At 45.5% G+C, this 15097-nt stretch overlaps 1 protein-coding gene and 2 long non-coding RNA genes across 8 annotated transcripts in view; 2 read left to right on the top strand and 1 right to left on the bottom strand.

The window, feature by feature from the left end:
* The window catches only part of GPATCH8 (G-patch domain containing 8), an 82845-nt gene extending 82169 nt beyond the window's left edge, over positions 1-676 (bottom strand). For 2 of the 6 annotated variants that reach the window (XM_083470507.1, XM_083470504.1), the window contains exon 1: positions 526-592. Coding sequence is in view for 1 of the 6 variants with exons in the window: in XM_083470501.1 (XP_083326627.1) it covers positions 526-570 (45 nt within the window). In the remaining 5 variants the exon portion in view is untranslated. Of the gene's footprint in view, positions 1-525 lie in introns of all 6 variants that reach the window. The other 4 variants (XM_083470506.1, XM_083470503.1, XM_083470501.1 and 1 more) reach the window with 3 other exon arrangements.
* The window catches only part of LOC310690988, a 162132-nt gene that overhangs the window by 136272 nt on the left and 10763 nt on the right, over positions 1-15097 (top strand). The window lies entirely within an intron of this gene.
* Positions 4297-14837, top strand: LOC310690985. The gene is made up of 3 exons (XR_014518309.1): positions 4297-4488; positions 9727-9838; positions 14387-14837. It is a non-coding gene; the product is annotated as an uncharacterized lncRNA (long non-coding RNA).

The raw sequence follows: 15097 nt of genomic DNA, 5'->3' as shown, positions 1-15097 counted from the left end.
TGATCCTCCCTCGAAGCCCCCCCCCCCAAGACCTGTTTTCTTCCCCAGATCTCCTATGGCAACGGATAGGAACGGCAAAACAGGGAGTCGCCTCGCCTTCCTTGCTGCTGCTGCTGGTGGAGGAGCAACACAAGGGAGCGCATCCCTCGCCATCCCACCCAAATCCTTGAAGGAGCCCCAGATTGGAGGAAAACCAGCCTGGGGAGAGGGGGGAAACACCAGCCAGCCCCACCGCACCTGGCTGGGAGAATGGCGGGCGGGGGGCAGGGGAATACACTCGGGAAGAGCCAAAGGGGCAGGATTCGCACACATATCTCAACATCCAAACAAGTTTTTTTTGGGGGGGCAGGTGTAGGACCCCCTATTAGGGCGAGGCCTCAGCAAACCTAAGCTGGGGGAGGGGGTAATAAGGGGGAAATTGGGGGGGGGGCTTCGCCACTTCCCGAGGAGTCAAGGAAGAAGAGGGATTCAAAGAGGCCAAGAGCCGGCTTCCCCTCTCCCTCGCCGCCGCCGGACATCGGTTACCTGGAAGTCCCTGTCCTCGTTGAAGCGGGAGAACCTGTCCGCCATTTTGCCTCGGTTCGCCTCTACCTTAGTCAGGAGACTGCGACGAAGGAAACGGGGGCCGTACGCCGCTCGACGTGCGCGCGCCCGCCCGACGGCGGGTCTCGTTTCGCTTTGTGTGCGCGCGCGCGCGCAGAGAGAGAAAGAGCAAGAGACGCCTCAGAGAGTAAAAGGCTTAGCGGTGGCTCTCGACTTCCGGATTCTCTTTGGCCTCCTATGGAGGCAAGCCGGGATTTGAGCGGAGGTGGAAGTGGCTGCAAAGGAGCTTCTTCTCGTTCTAACTCGGGTCTCGTTCCGAGTAAGGGAATTGAATTTAATGTAATTTAAATTTTTTTAAGCGCAGCAGGCAACAAGTCAACAATGCGCCAGTTGGTTTTTTTGCACGCGGCTGGATGCCGCGTTTGGACTGCGAGAAGGAGGATTTAAATAGATTGGCCTTTGCTGCAACCTCGGGGGTGTTTTGTGATTTCCGGCCGAAAGAGCTTCAGCCCCACATGGCTGACCTACAACAGAAGCGGTGGTCTGACTTGCAGGGCTGGGGTATCCCCCGCAGTCTGCAGCACTATAACGTCAGCAGAAAAATAGAGCAGTTTCCTGGGGCTGGCAGGGTGTTTATATCTTTTTTAAAATTTACAATTTAGAATACTCATTTAAGCATCCTTAAAATATCAATGACTTCCCTTCTCTTTCCATGGCTCATTTTGCATATCATAAATCCCTGCATATTTTACATAAACGAAACCATTCAGTATTCCATTATTACATCCAACAAAACGTATTTACACTGTTGGGTTTATCTTAATGCTGCCAACGTTTTCAAGTGTACACAATTTCCCCCCATGTATTCAATAAACATTTTCCAATCTTCTGTAAACATATGTTCTTCTCTTATTCTATATGTTAAGTCTGCAAGCTGCGCATATTCCATCAGCTTAAATTGCCATTCTTTTTTTAGCTGGGACCTCACGCGTCCATTGCAGGGTGTGTTTGTTTTTAATATTTAAAATTCCATAAAATTGCTTTTTATCTTGAGCTGGAAAGGAAACTCATGTCCAGTTATGCTGCCTTTTGTCAGGGGAGTGGGGATGGATGGATGCAATCACCCAGTCGTAGCAGCTATCCTTAAATCCTGGGTTTAATCATTCGTTTAATTCATAATCAAGTACGGCTCAGGTCCAAGCTATCTGAAAGACTCTGTTCCCTTCAAACAAACCTGACCTGTTTTGAGAACCTGAGGGGGGGGGGCCTTCTCTCACTCCTGCCACCCTCACAGGGACACTTGGTGGGGACGCAGGAGAGGGCCTTCTTGGTGGTGGCTGCTCCCAGACAACTTGGGAACTCCTTCCCTAGAGAACTTAGACTGGTTCCCTCCTTGTTGTTCTTCTGCCAGTGGGTGAAGACCTTGTTCCACCAGGCTTTTGGAAACTCACTGTTTTAATGAAAGAGCCAGCACCGTGTGGTCTTTATTGAAACTTTCTGTCTGTCTTAATTCCATTATGGTTAAAAATAATAATAATAATTTATTATTTATACCCTGGCCACTCTGAGCGGCTTCCAACAGAACACCAAAATACAATAACCTATTAAGCATTAAAAACTTCCCTAAAGAGGGCTGCCTTCAGATGTCCTCTAAAAGTCTGGTAGTTGTTTTTCTTTTTGACATCTGGTGGGAGGGTGTTCCACAGGGCGGGTGCCACTACCGAGAAGGCCCTCTGCCTGGTTCCCTGTAACTTGGCTTCTCGCAGTGAGGGAACCGCCAGAAGGCCCTCGGTGCTGGACCTCAGTGTCCGGGCGGAACGATGGAGGTGGTTTATATACGTTTTAAATTATTACCCCTCCCCTTATATTTCTAAGATGTTCTTATTTTATCTGAAAGCCACCTTGAGTCCCTGCCAGGGAAAATATAATATATATAGATCAATATATAATAATAATTTTAATGAGCAGCTCATTGATCTGATTTCTTTTTCTTTTGTAAGACTTCAGAATGCCCCTGGACGTTCTGTTATTGTTGTTGTTGAAAAAAAGTTCTCTAATATACCCCTCTATGAATCAAACCCAACACCACAGGCTTCAGAAATCTAATTGGGCCTGAGAATCACGACAGCCAGGACTGTATGTGTGGCTTTTCGCCCAGCTCCTAATTCCCAGTTTTCCCGCTAGTTGCTCGCAACACATTAAACCATGGGTAGGCAAACTAAGGCCCGGCGGCTGGATCCGGCCCAATCACCTTCTAAATCCGGTCTGCGGACGGTCCAGGAATCAGTGTGGTTTTACATGAGTAGAATCTGTGCTTTTATTTAAAATGCACCTCTGGGTTATTTGTGGGGCCTGCCTAGTGTTTTTACATAAGTAGAATGTGTGCTTTTATTTAAAGTGCATCTCTGGGTTATTTGTGGGGCATAGGAATTCATTCATATTTTTCCCCCAAAATATAGTCCGGCCCCCCACAAGGTCTGAGGGACAGTGGACCGGCCCCCTGCTGAATAAGTTTGCTGACCCCTGCGATTAAACAGTGTCCTGGCTTCTTCTTTTTCCATTGAGAAGATAGGTTTTTTTAATATAAAAGGGCATCTCTGTTCTCCATTGTCCCTGTCACACCGCCATGCTTCATAAACATTTTCTGACTTCAGTCGAGTTCCTTCGGAACGCCTCAGTGTGTTTAGGTAACGAACGCCTGAGGTAACCCTCTTAACATGTCACCTGGCTGCTCCCAAGGATTGTGTACACGCCCCACCATCACCCATGTAGCCATTACAAGCATTTGGACGGCTCCCCTTCTCTCTCTGCACTGCTCTTTCAAAGAAGGAGCCATAGGTCTCAGACGACAGTGCGTTTGACTGGGGAATTTTATCACCGTCTCCTCAGAAGTTCGTCCTGGGTCCAGCCCACCCATGAGGCCAGGTGAGGCAACTGCCTCAGGTAGCAGGATCCACAGAACCAGCACATCCCAATGTCAATCTTTATCCCTCGCCCAAATTCCTGGTGAGAGAGGCACCATTTTGGGGTTCTCCTCAGGCGCCAAAATGTCTTGGGCTGGCCCTGGTAAGTCCTATAGCAGTGATGGTGAACCTTTTAGAGACCGAGCACCCAAACTGCAACTCAAAACCCACTTATTTATCGCAAAGTGCTAACACGGCAATTTAACCCGTATATCTCATTTTTTCTGTGCGCTTCATGTTTCTTCTTTATGACTGCTGTTGTAATAAATAATCCTTCGTAAAAGTTACTGCATTACATTCTTCATTAAATTATCTTTCCCTTGATATATAATTTTATGGTTATAACTCAGTGCTTTTTTTTCTTAAAAAATGTTTAGGGGTACTCTCATTTTGACTCAAGAAAATCACCACCGGGGGAAAATAAATACAGTTCAAATCGGGGGAAATAAAGACAGTGAATTTCTTCTCCCGTTAAATTCACAAAATGTTTAGGGGTATGCGTCCCCCTGCGTCCCCACAGGGAAAAAAGCACTGGTATTACTCCAAAACAAAGTGGTGTTATGAGCCATCAAACCTCGGAAATACCAAAAGGTTCCACAATTTTGGCCACTAGTGTACACTGGAGGGCTGTACTAAGAGCCACCCTCTCCCAATTTTTAATATGAGATAATAATCACTGGTTGTGTGTGCACATACAAATAAATATAAATATAAATATAAATCCAGCCAGATGGGTGGGGCATAAATAATATATTATTATTACAGTGGTACCTCTGGATGCAAACAGGATCCGTTCCGTAGCCCCGTTCGCATCCCAAAGCGAACGCAACCAGCATCCGCGAGTCGCCGCTTCCACGCATGTGTGTGATGTCATTTTGACCGTCTGCGCATGCACAAGCGGTGAAACCCGGAAGTAACACGCTCCGTTGCAGCTGCAGCGCGCAACCTGAAAATACTCATCCCGAAGCTACTTCAACCTGAGGTATGACTGTATTATTATTATTATTATTATTATTATTATTAGCCGTTTTTTCGGCTGCCATTTGATCGCAGCCTCCACGGAATGAATTTCTCTGTTGGCTTCCGCGGGAAAGCCCAGCAAACATGTAAACCCAGCAGCCCCTTCTTAGGTTGCCACCTTTATATACTTACTGACCTGGGAGTTAAGCCCTGCTGAACTCAGGGTGGCTTACTTCCGAGTAGGAAAAACAGACCGGCTGGAGGCCCTGGCGCATCAAAAGTCAATGCCTGCTCAGCCCCTCGTTCATTTGCCAGGCCCTGGTGCCGCAGGCTTTGAATGGCAAGCTATGGCCCTGCTGGGGCAACGGTGTGCATGCCCACAGAGAGGGCTCTGAGTGTGCCATAGGTTTGCCACCACTGTCCTATTTGATTCAGTGGGGCTTATTTCCAGCTAAGCAGGGCTAGGACTGCAGGCTGCACCCCGCCGAACATAGCAGGGCTTGTGGGTAGAATGAAACATTTTCTATCCTGTCTTAAAATATTATTACATGTCCCTCAGTTCTCCAAGTGTGAGAATGACGGGGCGCAGCTGTACGCATGAGACCATACCTCATGTTACGTTTGCTTCAGGTTGAGCGTTTTCATGTTGCGCCCCGCGGCGACCCAGAAGTACCGGAAAGGGTTACTTCCGGGTTTTGCCACATACGCAGACGCGCAAAATGACGTAATGCGCAGAAGCTGCAAACCGAGATGCGCAGACGCAAATTGCGTTCTGCTCATGTTGCGAACGGACCTCTGGAACGGATCCCATTTGCAGCCAGAGGTACCACTGTATAGTTTTATTAGATTAGAGTGAGTTATTTAATTTCTATACCGCTTAATACATTAGAAATGTCTCTAAGCAGTATACAAAGAACTGAAACGACAACCGACAACGAGAATAGTTTTTGGACTCAGTGGACATCACCCTAATCTTTAGACTTGCTTTTTATGAGCAGGGCCAAGATGGATGCTACTTCCTTTAGGCTGCTCATAGCTGTGTCCCATTCAGCTGCACTCTGCACACCAATTTCCAAGTACAGCTGGTTTGTTGAGTTTCCCTGGGGGTCCAAAGGATGGGAAAAGAGCCCCCCATGACTCACAGCTCTTTCTTCACCCTCTGTCCTCTCTTACTCCTCCGGCTGCTTTTTTTTTACATATATTCTGAAGGTTCACACAGCTTAGACATGATGTGTGTAGAAGATAAGTAATAAATAACAACAACAACATGAGCAACACTATGGAAGTATCTGCCATGGTTCCTCATTGTTCAGTATTGACTTTGTGAAGGAAAAGAGCTTTGCTTATCTAGACTGTATGGGCTTTGCTTTTATAAACTGTATTGTGCTATGAAAAATATAATACGGTATCTTGCATCTCTGCTGGGGTTAATTTGCCATACTTCACCTATGAGGGAACAAACTGGAAGATGTGGATACATTGAAGACCAGGTGGAGTTGAGGATTAAAACCTTCCTTGAACTTGAGTTTTGCAAGCCAGTACCCAGAGGCTATATCTGCCAGTGACCTGCCTTTTGAGAGTTAGATCAAGGGGGGACAAAGGAAGTGCAGGAGAAGGGTGTCAGAGAACAGAGGATGCGTGGAAGTCTGTAGCCTTAGGGCAGAAACGTCCAACTCCCAATAGACTGAGATCTACTCACAGTATAAAAAAAAACTGGCAGTGATCTACCCAAAGTTGTGGAGCCAAAGTTGTTGGCATTTTGCTTTTTTTTTTTTTTTTTTTTTTTTGCTTTTTTGTAAGTAGATAGCTGAGGGACCAGAGATCAACCAGGATCTACCAGGAACACCCTGCAATCTACCAGTAGATCGTGATCTACCTGTTGGACATGCCTGCCTTAGGGAATGTGGAGCGAGAGAGAGCAGGGTATAATTCTTCCTTTGATTTGTCCCCCCTCCCTCTGTTGGTGGCTTCAGGTGGTTTTTCTGTCTATAACATGGGTAGGCAAACTAAGGCCTGGAGGCCGGATCCAGCCCAGTCTGGCCCGTGGACGGTCTGGGAATCAGCTTGTTTTGACATGAGTAGAATGTGTGCTTTTATTTAAAATGCATCTCTGGGTTATTTGTGGTGCATAGGAATTCATTCATATTTTTTTTCAAACTACTGTCCAGCCCCCAACAAGGTCTGAGGGACAGTGGACTGGCCCCCTGCTGAAAATGTTTGCTGACCCCTGATCTGTAACATAAAACCCTTTTCTTAAAAACTATTTATTCTATCAATTTAAAAAAACTCCTCTCTCTCTCTGTGTGTGTGTTGCTTTTTTCAAAAAAATGTTTAGGGGTACTCTAATTTTTGTAGCACCCTGCTTGTGGTTAACGCTTAGCTGGAATGAAATATTCAACGCAGCAATAGAGAAATTAATAATTTATTTGTCAGACAAATAAATGAGAGACACTGGTATATGGATACCAAAGCTCTGCCCACTCCAGCCCTGATGACCAGCACTTATATTCCCTCAGCCCAGCCCCCTTGCTCCTCCTTTGGCTGCCTCTGTCCAATCAGCCTGGTTGAAATTCCTATTGGCTGTTTGCTAGAACCAATCATAAAAGATACACCCATTTCCTATTACCTTTTATGGGAGACAAAGAGCTATATTTCCTTCTATCCATAAATGGCAGACAAGTAGCCATATATCTTACATTTGCCTTGACCAGGCACCTTAATTATCAGATCATCTTTGCCCTATTGCCCTATTCACTGCAAAACAGATGGCTAATTGTTCTAATTTTATCTTAAACAGAGATCTTGGGTTCACCTTCTCACACACCATCAATGAAATAAGAATCTAACATAAGTATCTAACATTTCTTACTTTCTAAATCCTTTGCATAATTACATTTAAGCCAATATATTTCATACATAACATAGATAGATTTTTAGAAGGAAAGGCCTTTTCAAAGAGAAGCCTCTTCAGTTTACAACTCCCTTTCCTAGCCAGCTGCTGTTTCTATTAGCTCTTGCCCTTTTTAACCTTATGAAAATATGGCTTGAGTCTTCTGTTAAACAATAAAACTTACTATTTACCAACTCTTAATTGTGTCTTTGCAGCTTGATTGTATTCTGTAATTTGTATGGTCAGTGTGACCTTTTGCTCCCAGCCTGTAATTTCCTTTTACAACCCTGAGGCACTGCTTATAGATCAGTGGGGCCCTGTTTAGGAAGATAAACATCTGCCAAAGCACCCAGCTGGTTTCTGCCTGGCATGAGAGATACAAAACATTTACAAATATATATATATATATTTAAGCTCATTTTAAAATGCAGATCTTGATCAGATGCCTCATAATACAGATCTTGATGAGATGCCTCATTTTGACTCAAGAAAATCACCATTTTTTAGTTTAAATTGGGAAAAATAAATAAATACAGTAAATGGACAAAAGTACAAAGATTCACAAAATGTTTAGGGGTATGCATTCCCTGCATCCCCCCAGAAAAAGCACTGTGTCTGTGTGTGTGTGTGTGTGTGTGTGTGTGTGTACACCCACACCCACACACCACCGATCTGATGGGTTGCCCCAGCCACTCTGGGTGGCTTCCAACATAATATATAGAAACACAACAACAACAGCAGCAGCAGCAGCAGAACAGCCACAATTCAAAAGCATACAGGGCTGCCTTCATATGTCTACAGAAGATTGTAGAATTACAGTGGTACCTCAGGTTACATACACTTCAGGTTACATACGCTTCAGGTTACAGTCTCTGCTAACCCAGAAATAGTGCTCCAGAACTTTGCTTCAGAATGAGAACAGAAATCGTGCTCCAGCAGCGCAGCAGCAGCAGGAGGCCCCATTAGCTAAAGTGGTGCTTCAGGTTAAGAACAGTTTCAGGTTAAGAACGGACCTCCGGAACAAATTAAGTACTTAACCTGAGGTACCACTGTATTTATGTCCTTGACATCTGACAGGAGGGCGTTCCACAGTGCAGGCACGACTACGGGAATCCAAGGTAAACCTTTTAGGACCCTTTTCCTAGAAACTCCTTAATTCTATCAATTTAGTAAACTCTTATCTATGTTCCACTAAAACCTTGCGGCCTCCATTTATATACCACCCATGTCTTAAGCCACATTCTACACTAGTTTAGTCCAAATACGGCAGAGGTAATGTCAGGAGGCACAGCTGACTAGTGATTGGTGGGAGAAATATCCGTTCTTGACAGAGTCATGCCCCCCTCCCTTGGGGATCAGGACCACCGCACTGCAGGGGCCAGGAGGGCTCACGTTGCTCCTGGATGCCCAGGTAGCGGCTGTGGTCTGGGATGGGTTTTCTCAACTTCAGTTTGCATGGCAACTGCTCCTGCTGCAGGAAGACAGGGATCAGCTACTGTCATTCATGCTTTGGTGACTTCTGGATTAGATTACTTTAATGAGCTTTATGTGCAGCTGCCCTTGAAGATGTTCTGGAAACTTCAGCTGGTTCAGAATATGGTTGCTCAGCTGCTGACAAGCCTAAGCTGTCACAAATGTATAATGCCTGTTCTAAACTTCCAGCTCAATTTAAGGTGTTGATTTTGAACTTTTAAAGTCCTAAACCAGGGGTGAGAAGTCTTTTTCGGGCCAAAAACTGCATTACCCTAGTGGAGAGCTGTGGGGGTCTGTATTCTAGGTAGACGCGGGTGGTGCTGTGGGTTAAACCACAGAGCCTAGGACTTGCCGATCAGAAGGTCAGCGGTTCGAATCCCCGCAACGGAGTGAGCTCCCATTGCTTGGTCCCTGCTCCTGCCAATCTAGCAGTTCGAAAGCACATCAAAGTGCAAGTAGATAAATAGGTACCACTCCGGTGGGAAGGTAGACGGCGTTTCCGTGTGCTGCTCTGGTTCGCCAGAAGCGGCTTAATCATGCTGGCCACATGACCCGGAAGCTGTACGCCGGCTCCCTCAACCAATAAAAGCGAGATGAGCGCCGCAACCCCAGAGTCGGTCACGGCTGGACCTAATGGTCAGGGGTCCCTTTACCTTTACATTCCAGTAGTCATAGAATTGTAGAGTTGGAAGGGACCCAAAAATCATTTAGTCCAACCCCTGCCAAGGCCAGACCCTAAAGTGGACAGGGCCTGCCCCAGTCCCAATCACAACTGTAACTTACCGTATACACTTGCACACAACCACACATGCACAGAGGCATACAGCCTTAGAAACAAGGTCATATGCTCAATTATTAGTAACGCCACTCAAATATCTCCTTCCGTTTTCTTTCTAGACTTTTTTGTGTACAAAGTATGAAGCAACAGCAGCTCAGAACCTATTATCTATCTTGACTGTGCAAAAAAATGAAACAAACTGAGTGATCCCAGCAGAAGAAAGCAAATAAGGTAAATGCACAACTGAACAAGCCCTGCCTTAAAGGTAAAGGGTAAAGGGACCCCTGACCATTAGGTCCAGTCGTGACCAACTCTGGGGTTGCGGCGCTCATCTCGCTTTATTGGCCGAGGGAGCCGGCGTACAGCTTCCGGGTCATGTGGCCAGCATGACTAAGCCGCTACTGACAAACCAGAGCAGCGCACAGAAACACCGTTTACCTTCCCGCCGGAGCGGTACCTATTTATCTACTTGCACTTTGACGTGCTTTCGAACTGCTAGGTTGGCAGGAGCAGGGACCGAGCAACGGGAGCTCACCCGGTCACAGGGATTCGAACCGCTGACCTTCTGATCAGCAAGTCCTAGGCTCTGTGGTTTAACCCACAGCGCCACCCACGTCCCCAAGCCCTGCCTTACATCTATTTAAAACCTCGCTTCAAAATGGAATTGCCTCCTGAAGATAGCATGAATGCAGTTGTGAAATGCATGGACTGCTTTTTGTAGATTTGCAAGTGACACAAGTCTGCAGGGGCAGTTTCCGAGCACAATTCAGAGTGTTGGTGCTGACCTTTAAAGCTCTAAATGGCCTCAGTCTAGTATACCTGAATGAGCGTCTCCACCTCCATCGTTCTGCCCGGACACTGAAGTCCAGTGCCGAGGGTCCTCTGGCGGTTCCCTCGCTGCGAGAAGCCAAGTTACAGGGAACCAGGCACAGGGCCTTCTCAGTAGTGGCACCCACCCTGTGGAATGCCCTCCCATCAGATGTCAAAGAGAAAAACAACTACAGTATCAGACTTTTAGAAGACATCTGAAGGCAGCCCTGTTTAGGGAAGCTTTTAATGTTTAATAGACTATTGTATTTTAATATTCTGTTGGAAGCCGCCTAGAGTGGCTGGGGAAACCCAGCCAGATGGGCAGGGTACAAATAAATTATTATTATTATTATTATTATTATTATTATTATTATTATTATTATTATTATTATGATGTCTTTGTGTAGAGCAGAGATGCAGAACCGTGGCACTCCATATATTATTGGCCTGCCACTTCTATCATTCCTAGCCAGAATGGCCGACGCTCAGGGGTGGTGGGATTTGTAGTCCAACAGCATACGGAAGAAGTTGAAATTGCACATTAGAGTCGTTCCCCTCTCAGCTGTTTCTTGCTGAACAGTTGAGTGTTGAAAGGAGACCCAGAGGGCATGATGAAATCTGTCTATTGTCATGTCCACCCACCACAAGTCATAGGTTCTCCCGTGCCTGCCCCAGATTATCTGAGGGAACACCTTCTCTGACATATACCTCTCCATTCTTTGAGGTCTAGTACTGAGACTTTGGGTGGATGCCTTCCTAAACAGAGGTTAGATTATCCTCAACAGTTAATGAAAAAGCACCCATTTTTTTGCCAAATCAAGCATATGTAAGCATAATTATATTCTTACATATTGCAGCCACAGTACCTCTCTGTCCTCTTTTCATATTTTAAAAGATAATGAGTTGGATCCAGACTATCTTAACTAGTACAGTGGGACACATTATTCACCACTAGCTTTTCACAGTGATTTCAGTGAGTCCTAATTGAGACTAACTGAGGCTATGTACACATTACTGGCTTAAAATGCAGAGAGGTTGTTAGTTGCGCCTCAAACTAAGAGATGCCAGGGATCAAAACTGGGGCCTCCACCACCGTCGCTCTACCACTGAGCTACATTTACACTGAGCCTCTTGGGCTTGCCGATCAGAAGGTTGGCAGTTCAAATCCGCTCAACGGTGGTGAGCTCCCGTTGCTCTGTCCCAGCTCCTGCCAGCCTAGCAGTTCAAAAGCACACCAGTGCGAGTAGATAAATAGGTACCGCTCTGGCGGGAAGGTAAACAGTGTTTCTGTGCACTCTGACACTCGTCACGGTGTCCTGTTGTGTCAGAAATGGTTTAGCTATGTTGGCCACATGACCCGGAAAGCTGTCTATGGACAAACGCCGGCTCCCTCGGCCTGAAAGCGAGATGAGCACTGCAACCCCATAGTTGCCTTTGACTGGATTTAACCATCCAGGGATCCTTTATCTGACCTTACACCTTACCTTACACACTGTCCACACCAGATAGGGGCCAGGGGTGTCATCACCTGATGTGCATCATCTCCTGCCTGGTTTCCCTACACCTGAACCCCCCCCCAAAAAAAATCCTTTGTTAATGAAGCTGTCTTACGTTTTCAAACTGGGTGGGTTTGAGAGAAAACACATCAGTATTTATTGAGGAAATACAGGATACATATGGATTGTAACTGACGTCATGTGTATAAGACTTCAAACAGCAGCGGTGGGAACGCACTGGAGCCAGAGTAAATGGGAATATGTACACAGCCTTAGTCTGGATCCAGTTCAAAACTTTCATGAATGTGGGTTCTTGTATATTATGTGGTGAAACTCAACACATTGGAGAAACATGCCTGCTTTAAGAGTAAATTTGTGTGGGTGACTCTTCCACCTGCTGGCCTTGTACGGAACATATTTTCCTTACGCACAGCAGAGGACTCTCCATAATCAGCCACACGAAGACAAAATCTGGAGGGCTTAATCTATAGCATTGCTTTGGCGCCCCCTGCAGCAGTGTGGCAGCTGGGGTCACGCCACCCTATAACCCAGGCTTCCTCAACCTCGGCCCTCCAGATGTTTTTGGCCTACAACTCTCATGATCCCTAGCTAGCAGGACCAGTGGTCAGGGATGCTGGGAACTGTAGTCCCAAAACATCTGGAGGACCGAGGTTGAGGAAGCCTGCTATAACTACTTCTGATAAATGTATGATTAGTTCTTTGTTGTGCAAATGTAGGTTACTGCCGTCAAAAATATATAGGAGCGCCAACTGGGATGTAGGAACAGTGCGATAGTGTAAGATTTTATCTCCCTAAATACCAGAGACCAAAATGGTTGCACTTGATCACCTCCCCACCAAAGGCAATAACAGGACCATTTCTGAACAACCTCTCCAACATCTAGGAGATGTAAATGGGTCTATCCTTATAGAGGTCTAATAGACACCCTATTTCAAGCCAACCATTTCCAAATACTTGATTCCATCAAATGGGTACACTACCACCTCCCACTGGACGCGGGTGGCGTTGTGGGTTAAACCACAGAGCCTAGGACTTGCTGATCAGAAGGTCGGGGGTTCGAATCCCCGCAACGCGGTGAGCTCCCGTTGCTCAGTCCCTGCTCCTGCCAACCTAGCAGTTCCAAAGCATGTCAAAGTGCAAGTAGATAAATAGGTACCGCTCCGGCGGGAAGGTAGACGGCGTTTCCGTGCGCTGCTCTGGTTTGCCAGAAGCAGCTTAGTCATGCTGGCCACATGACCTGGAAGCTGTATGCCAGCTCCCTCGGCCAATAAAGCGAGATGAGCGCTACAACCCCAGAGTCGGTCATGACTGGACCTAATGGTCGGGGGTCCCTTTACCTTTACCCCTGTATCCACTAGGATTTCTTTTGGGAATTTGTATTTTTTAATTTGTGACATGACAGATGACGAGAGCCTCTATCTAAAGAATAACAGCTGGTTTTAAGAACAGGAGCAATTTAGAAATAGGAGCCTCTGAAAAATTCGGTGAATAAGACAAAAGCCACACCTGGGAGAGCCCCACAAAGTCTGCTCACTTGCCCTGATTGAGGATGGATTTTTCATAATCACAGACACCCACTTAAGCGATCCTAAAACTTGAACTTTGCATGGAATAGCTCGGTTGGTTTAGATCAGGCATAGGCAAACTCGGCCCTCCAGATGTTTTGAGACTACAACTCCCATCATCCCTCGCTAACAGGACCAGTGGTCAGGGATGATGGGAATTATAGTCTCAAAACATCTGGAGGGCCGAGTTTGCCTATGACTGGTTTAGAATAGTGGGGCTGATAACGCCAAGGTTGCAGGCTCAATCCCCATTTGGGACAGCTGCATGTTCCTGCAATGTAGGGGGTTTGTGTTAAGTTGTGGGTGAACATATCAGACGACACAGCGATTCTTCAAACAGCTCTTGTTTATTCACAGGCCAGAACACAACTGAACCAGCCAGCCTGCTTATATAGAGCTCCACTACAACGCAACAGTAGCAACTTTCTGTAACTATCCAATCACTGAACGTCACTTTCAATCCCTTTTTTGCATATGTGGACCTGAGTGAAAACTATCTACAGTATCCCCCTGCTGGCCCAGGGTGAGAACTTCAGTACATAACAGTTCAACTGGATGATCCTCAACTCTATGATTCTATGAATTTCTATGAATTATGGACAAGAGTTAGACACCACCTCTTGAACCTTCCTTTGCTCTGCTTTGCAGATTCGGTTGTGTTCTCTACCAGACAGAAATGAAGAAGCATGTTTGTATGCCTGCAGTAAGAAGTAAGAGTTTCTTTATTCTTCAGTTATTATGACGAGTAGAACAGGACTGGGTGCTTGTTGCTGAAGGCTGAAATATAGAAGTGACCTGAACTTTCCCCCCCTTTTAACCCTGTTACCCTTAACTCTTTTAAAGCACTCAAAAGCATAACAGACATTTCCCCCCTTCTTTTTCTTTAGTATCTGATGGCAAAGGAGGGAAACAGCCCTAGAGGAGTAGAATCTCTGCTTTGAGCACTACAGTCCTGTTCAGGGAAGTTTTTAATGGTTGATGTTCTACTGTATCTCTAATATTTTGTTGGGAGCCGCCCAGAGTGGCTGGTCAGATGGGTGGCATATAAATAATAAACTTATTATTAATAATAATACGGTTAGTTGGCTGGTTGACCAACTACATGGTAACTCAGGCCTAATTTCTGATCGTTTGAGTGTGTGCAGCTCAGCATGAGGTCTTTGCAAAGTTTTTTTTTGGGGGGGGAATAAATCTTTATTAAACAATCAACATTAACTTACACAACAACAATACAATATATTCATCACACAACACAAATCTTACTACATACACTTTCTTTACAGAAGAGAAAAAAGAAAAGGATAAAAGATTAAAGTAAATAAAACAAACTACCGATTATTCTCATTGTACTATTTCTTATTTTGTTATTATACACACATTGCCTTATTGTTGCTTTTTGCTTTCCCAAGTCTTATCCAGGATATTCTATTGCTTATCACCTTTATATTGCAAGAATCGTTCAAGGTCTGCCAGGAGATTTTTGTTATCACAATAATTTTTCAAATACTTTTTAAATGCTATCCATTCTTTATTAACCTTCTGCATCAGATATCCTCTAACTCTCCCTGTCATCTTTGCCTGTTGTATGTATTCTATCA

Source organism: Podarcis liolepis (assembly GCF_965112155.1).
Source record: "Podarcis liolepis genome assembly, chromosome: 13".
NCBI lineage: Eukaryota > Metazoa > Chordata > Lepidosauria > Squamata > Lacertidae > Podarcis > Podarcis liolepis.
Note: the sequence above shows the minus strand (reverse complement) of the source record. Positions and strands in the feature narration are given on the sequence as shown.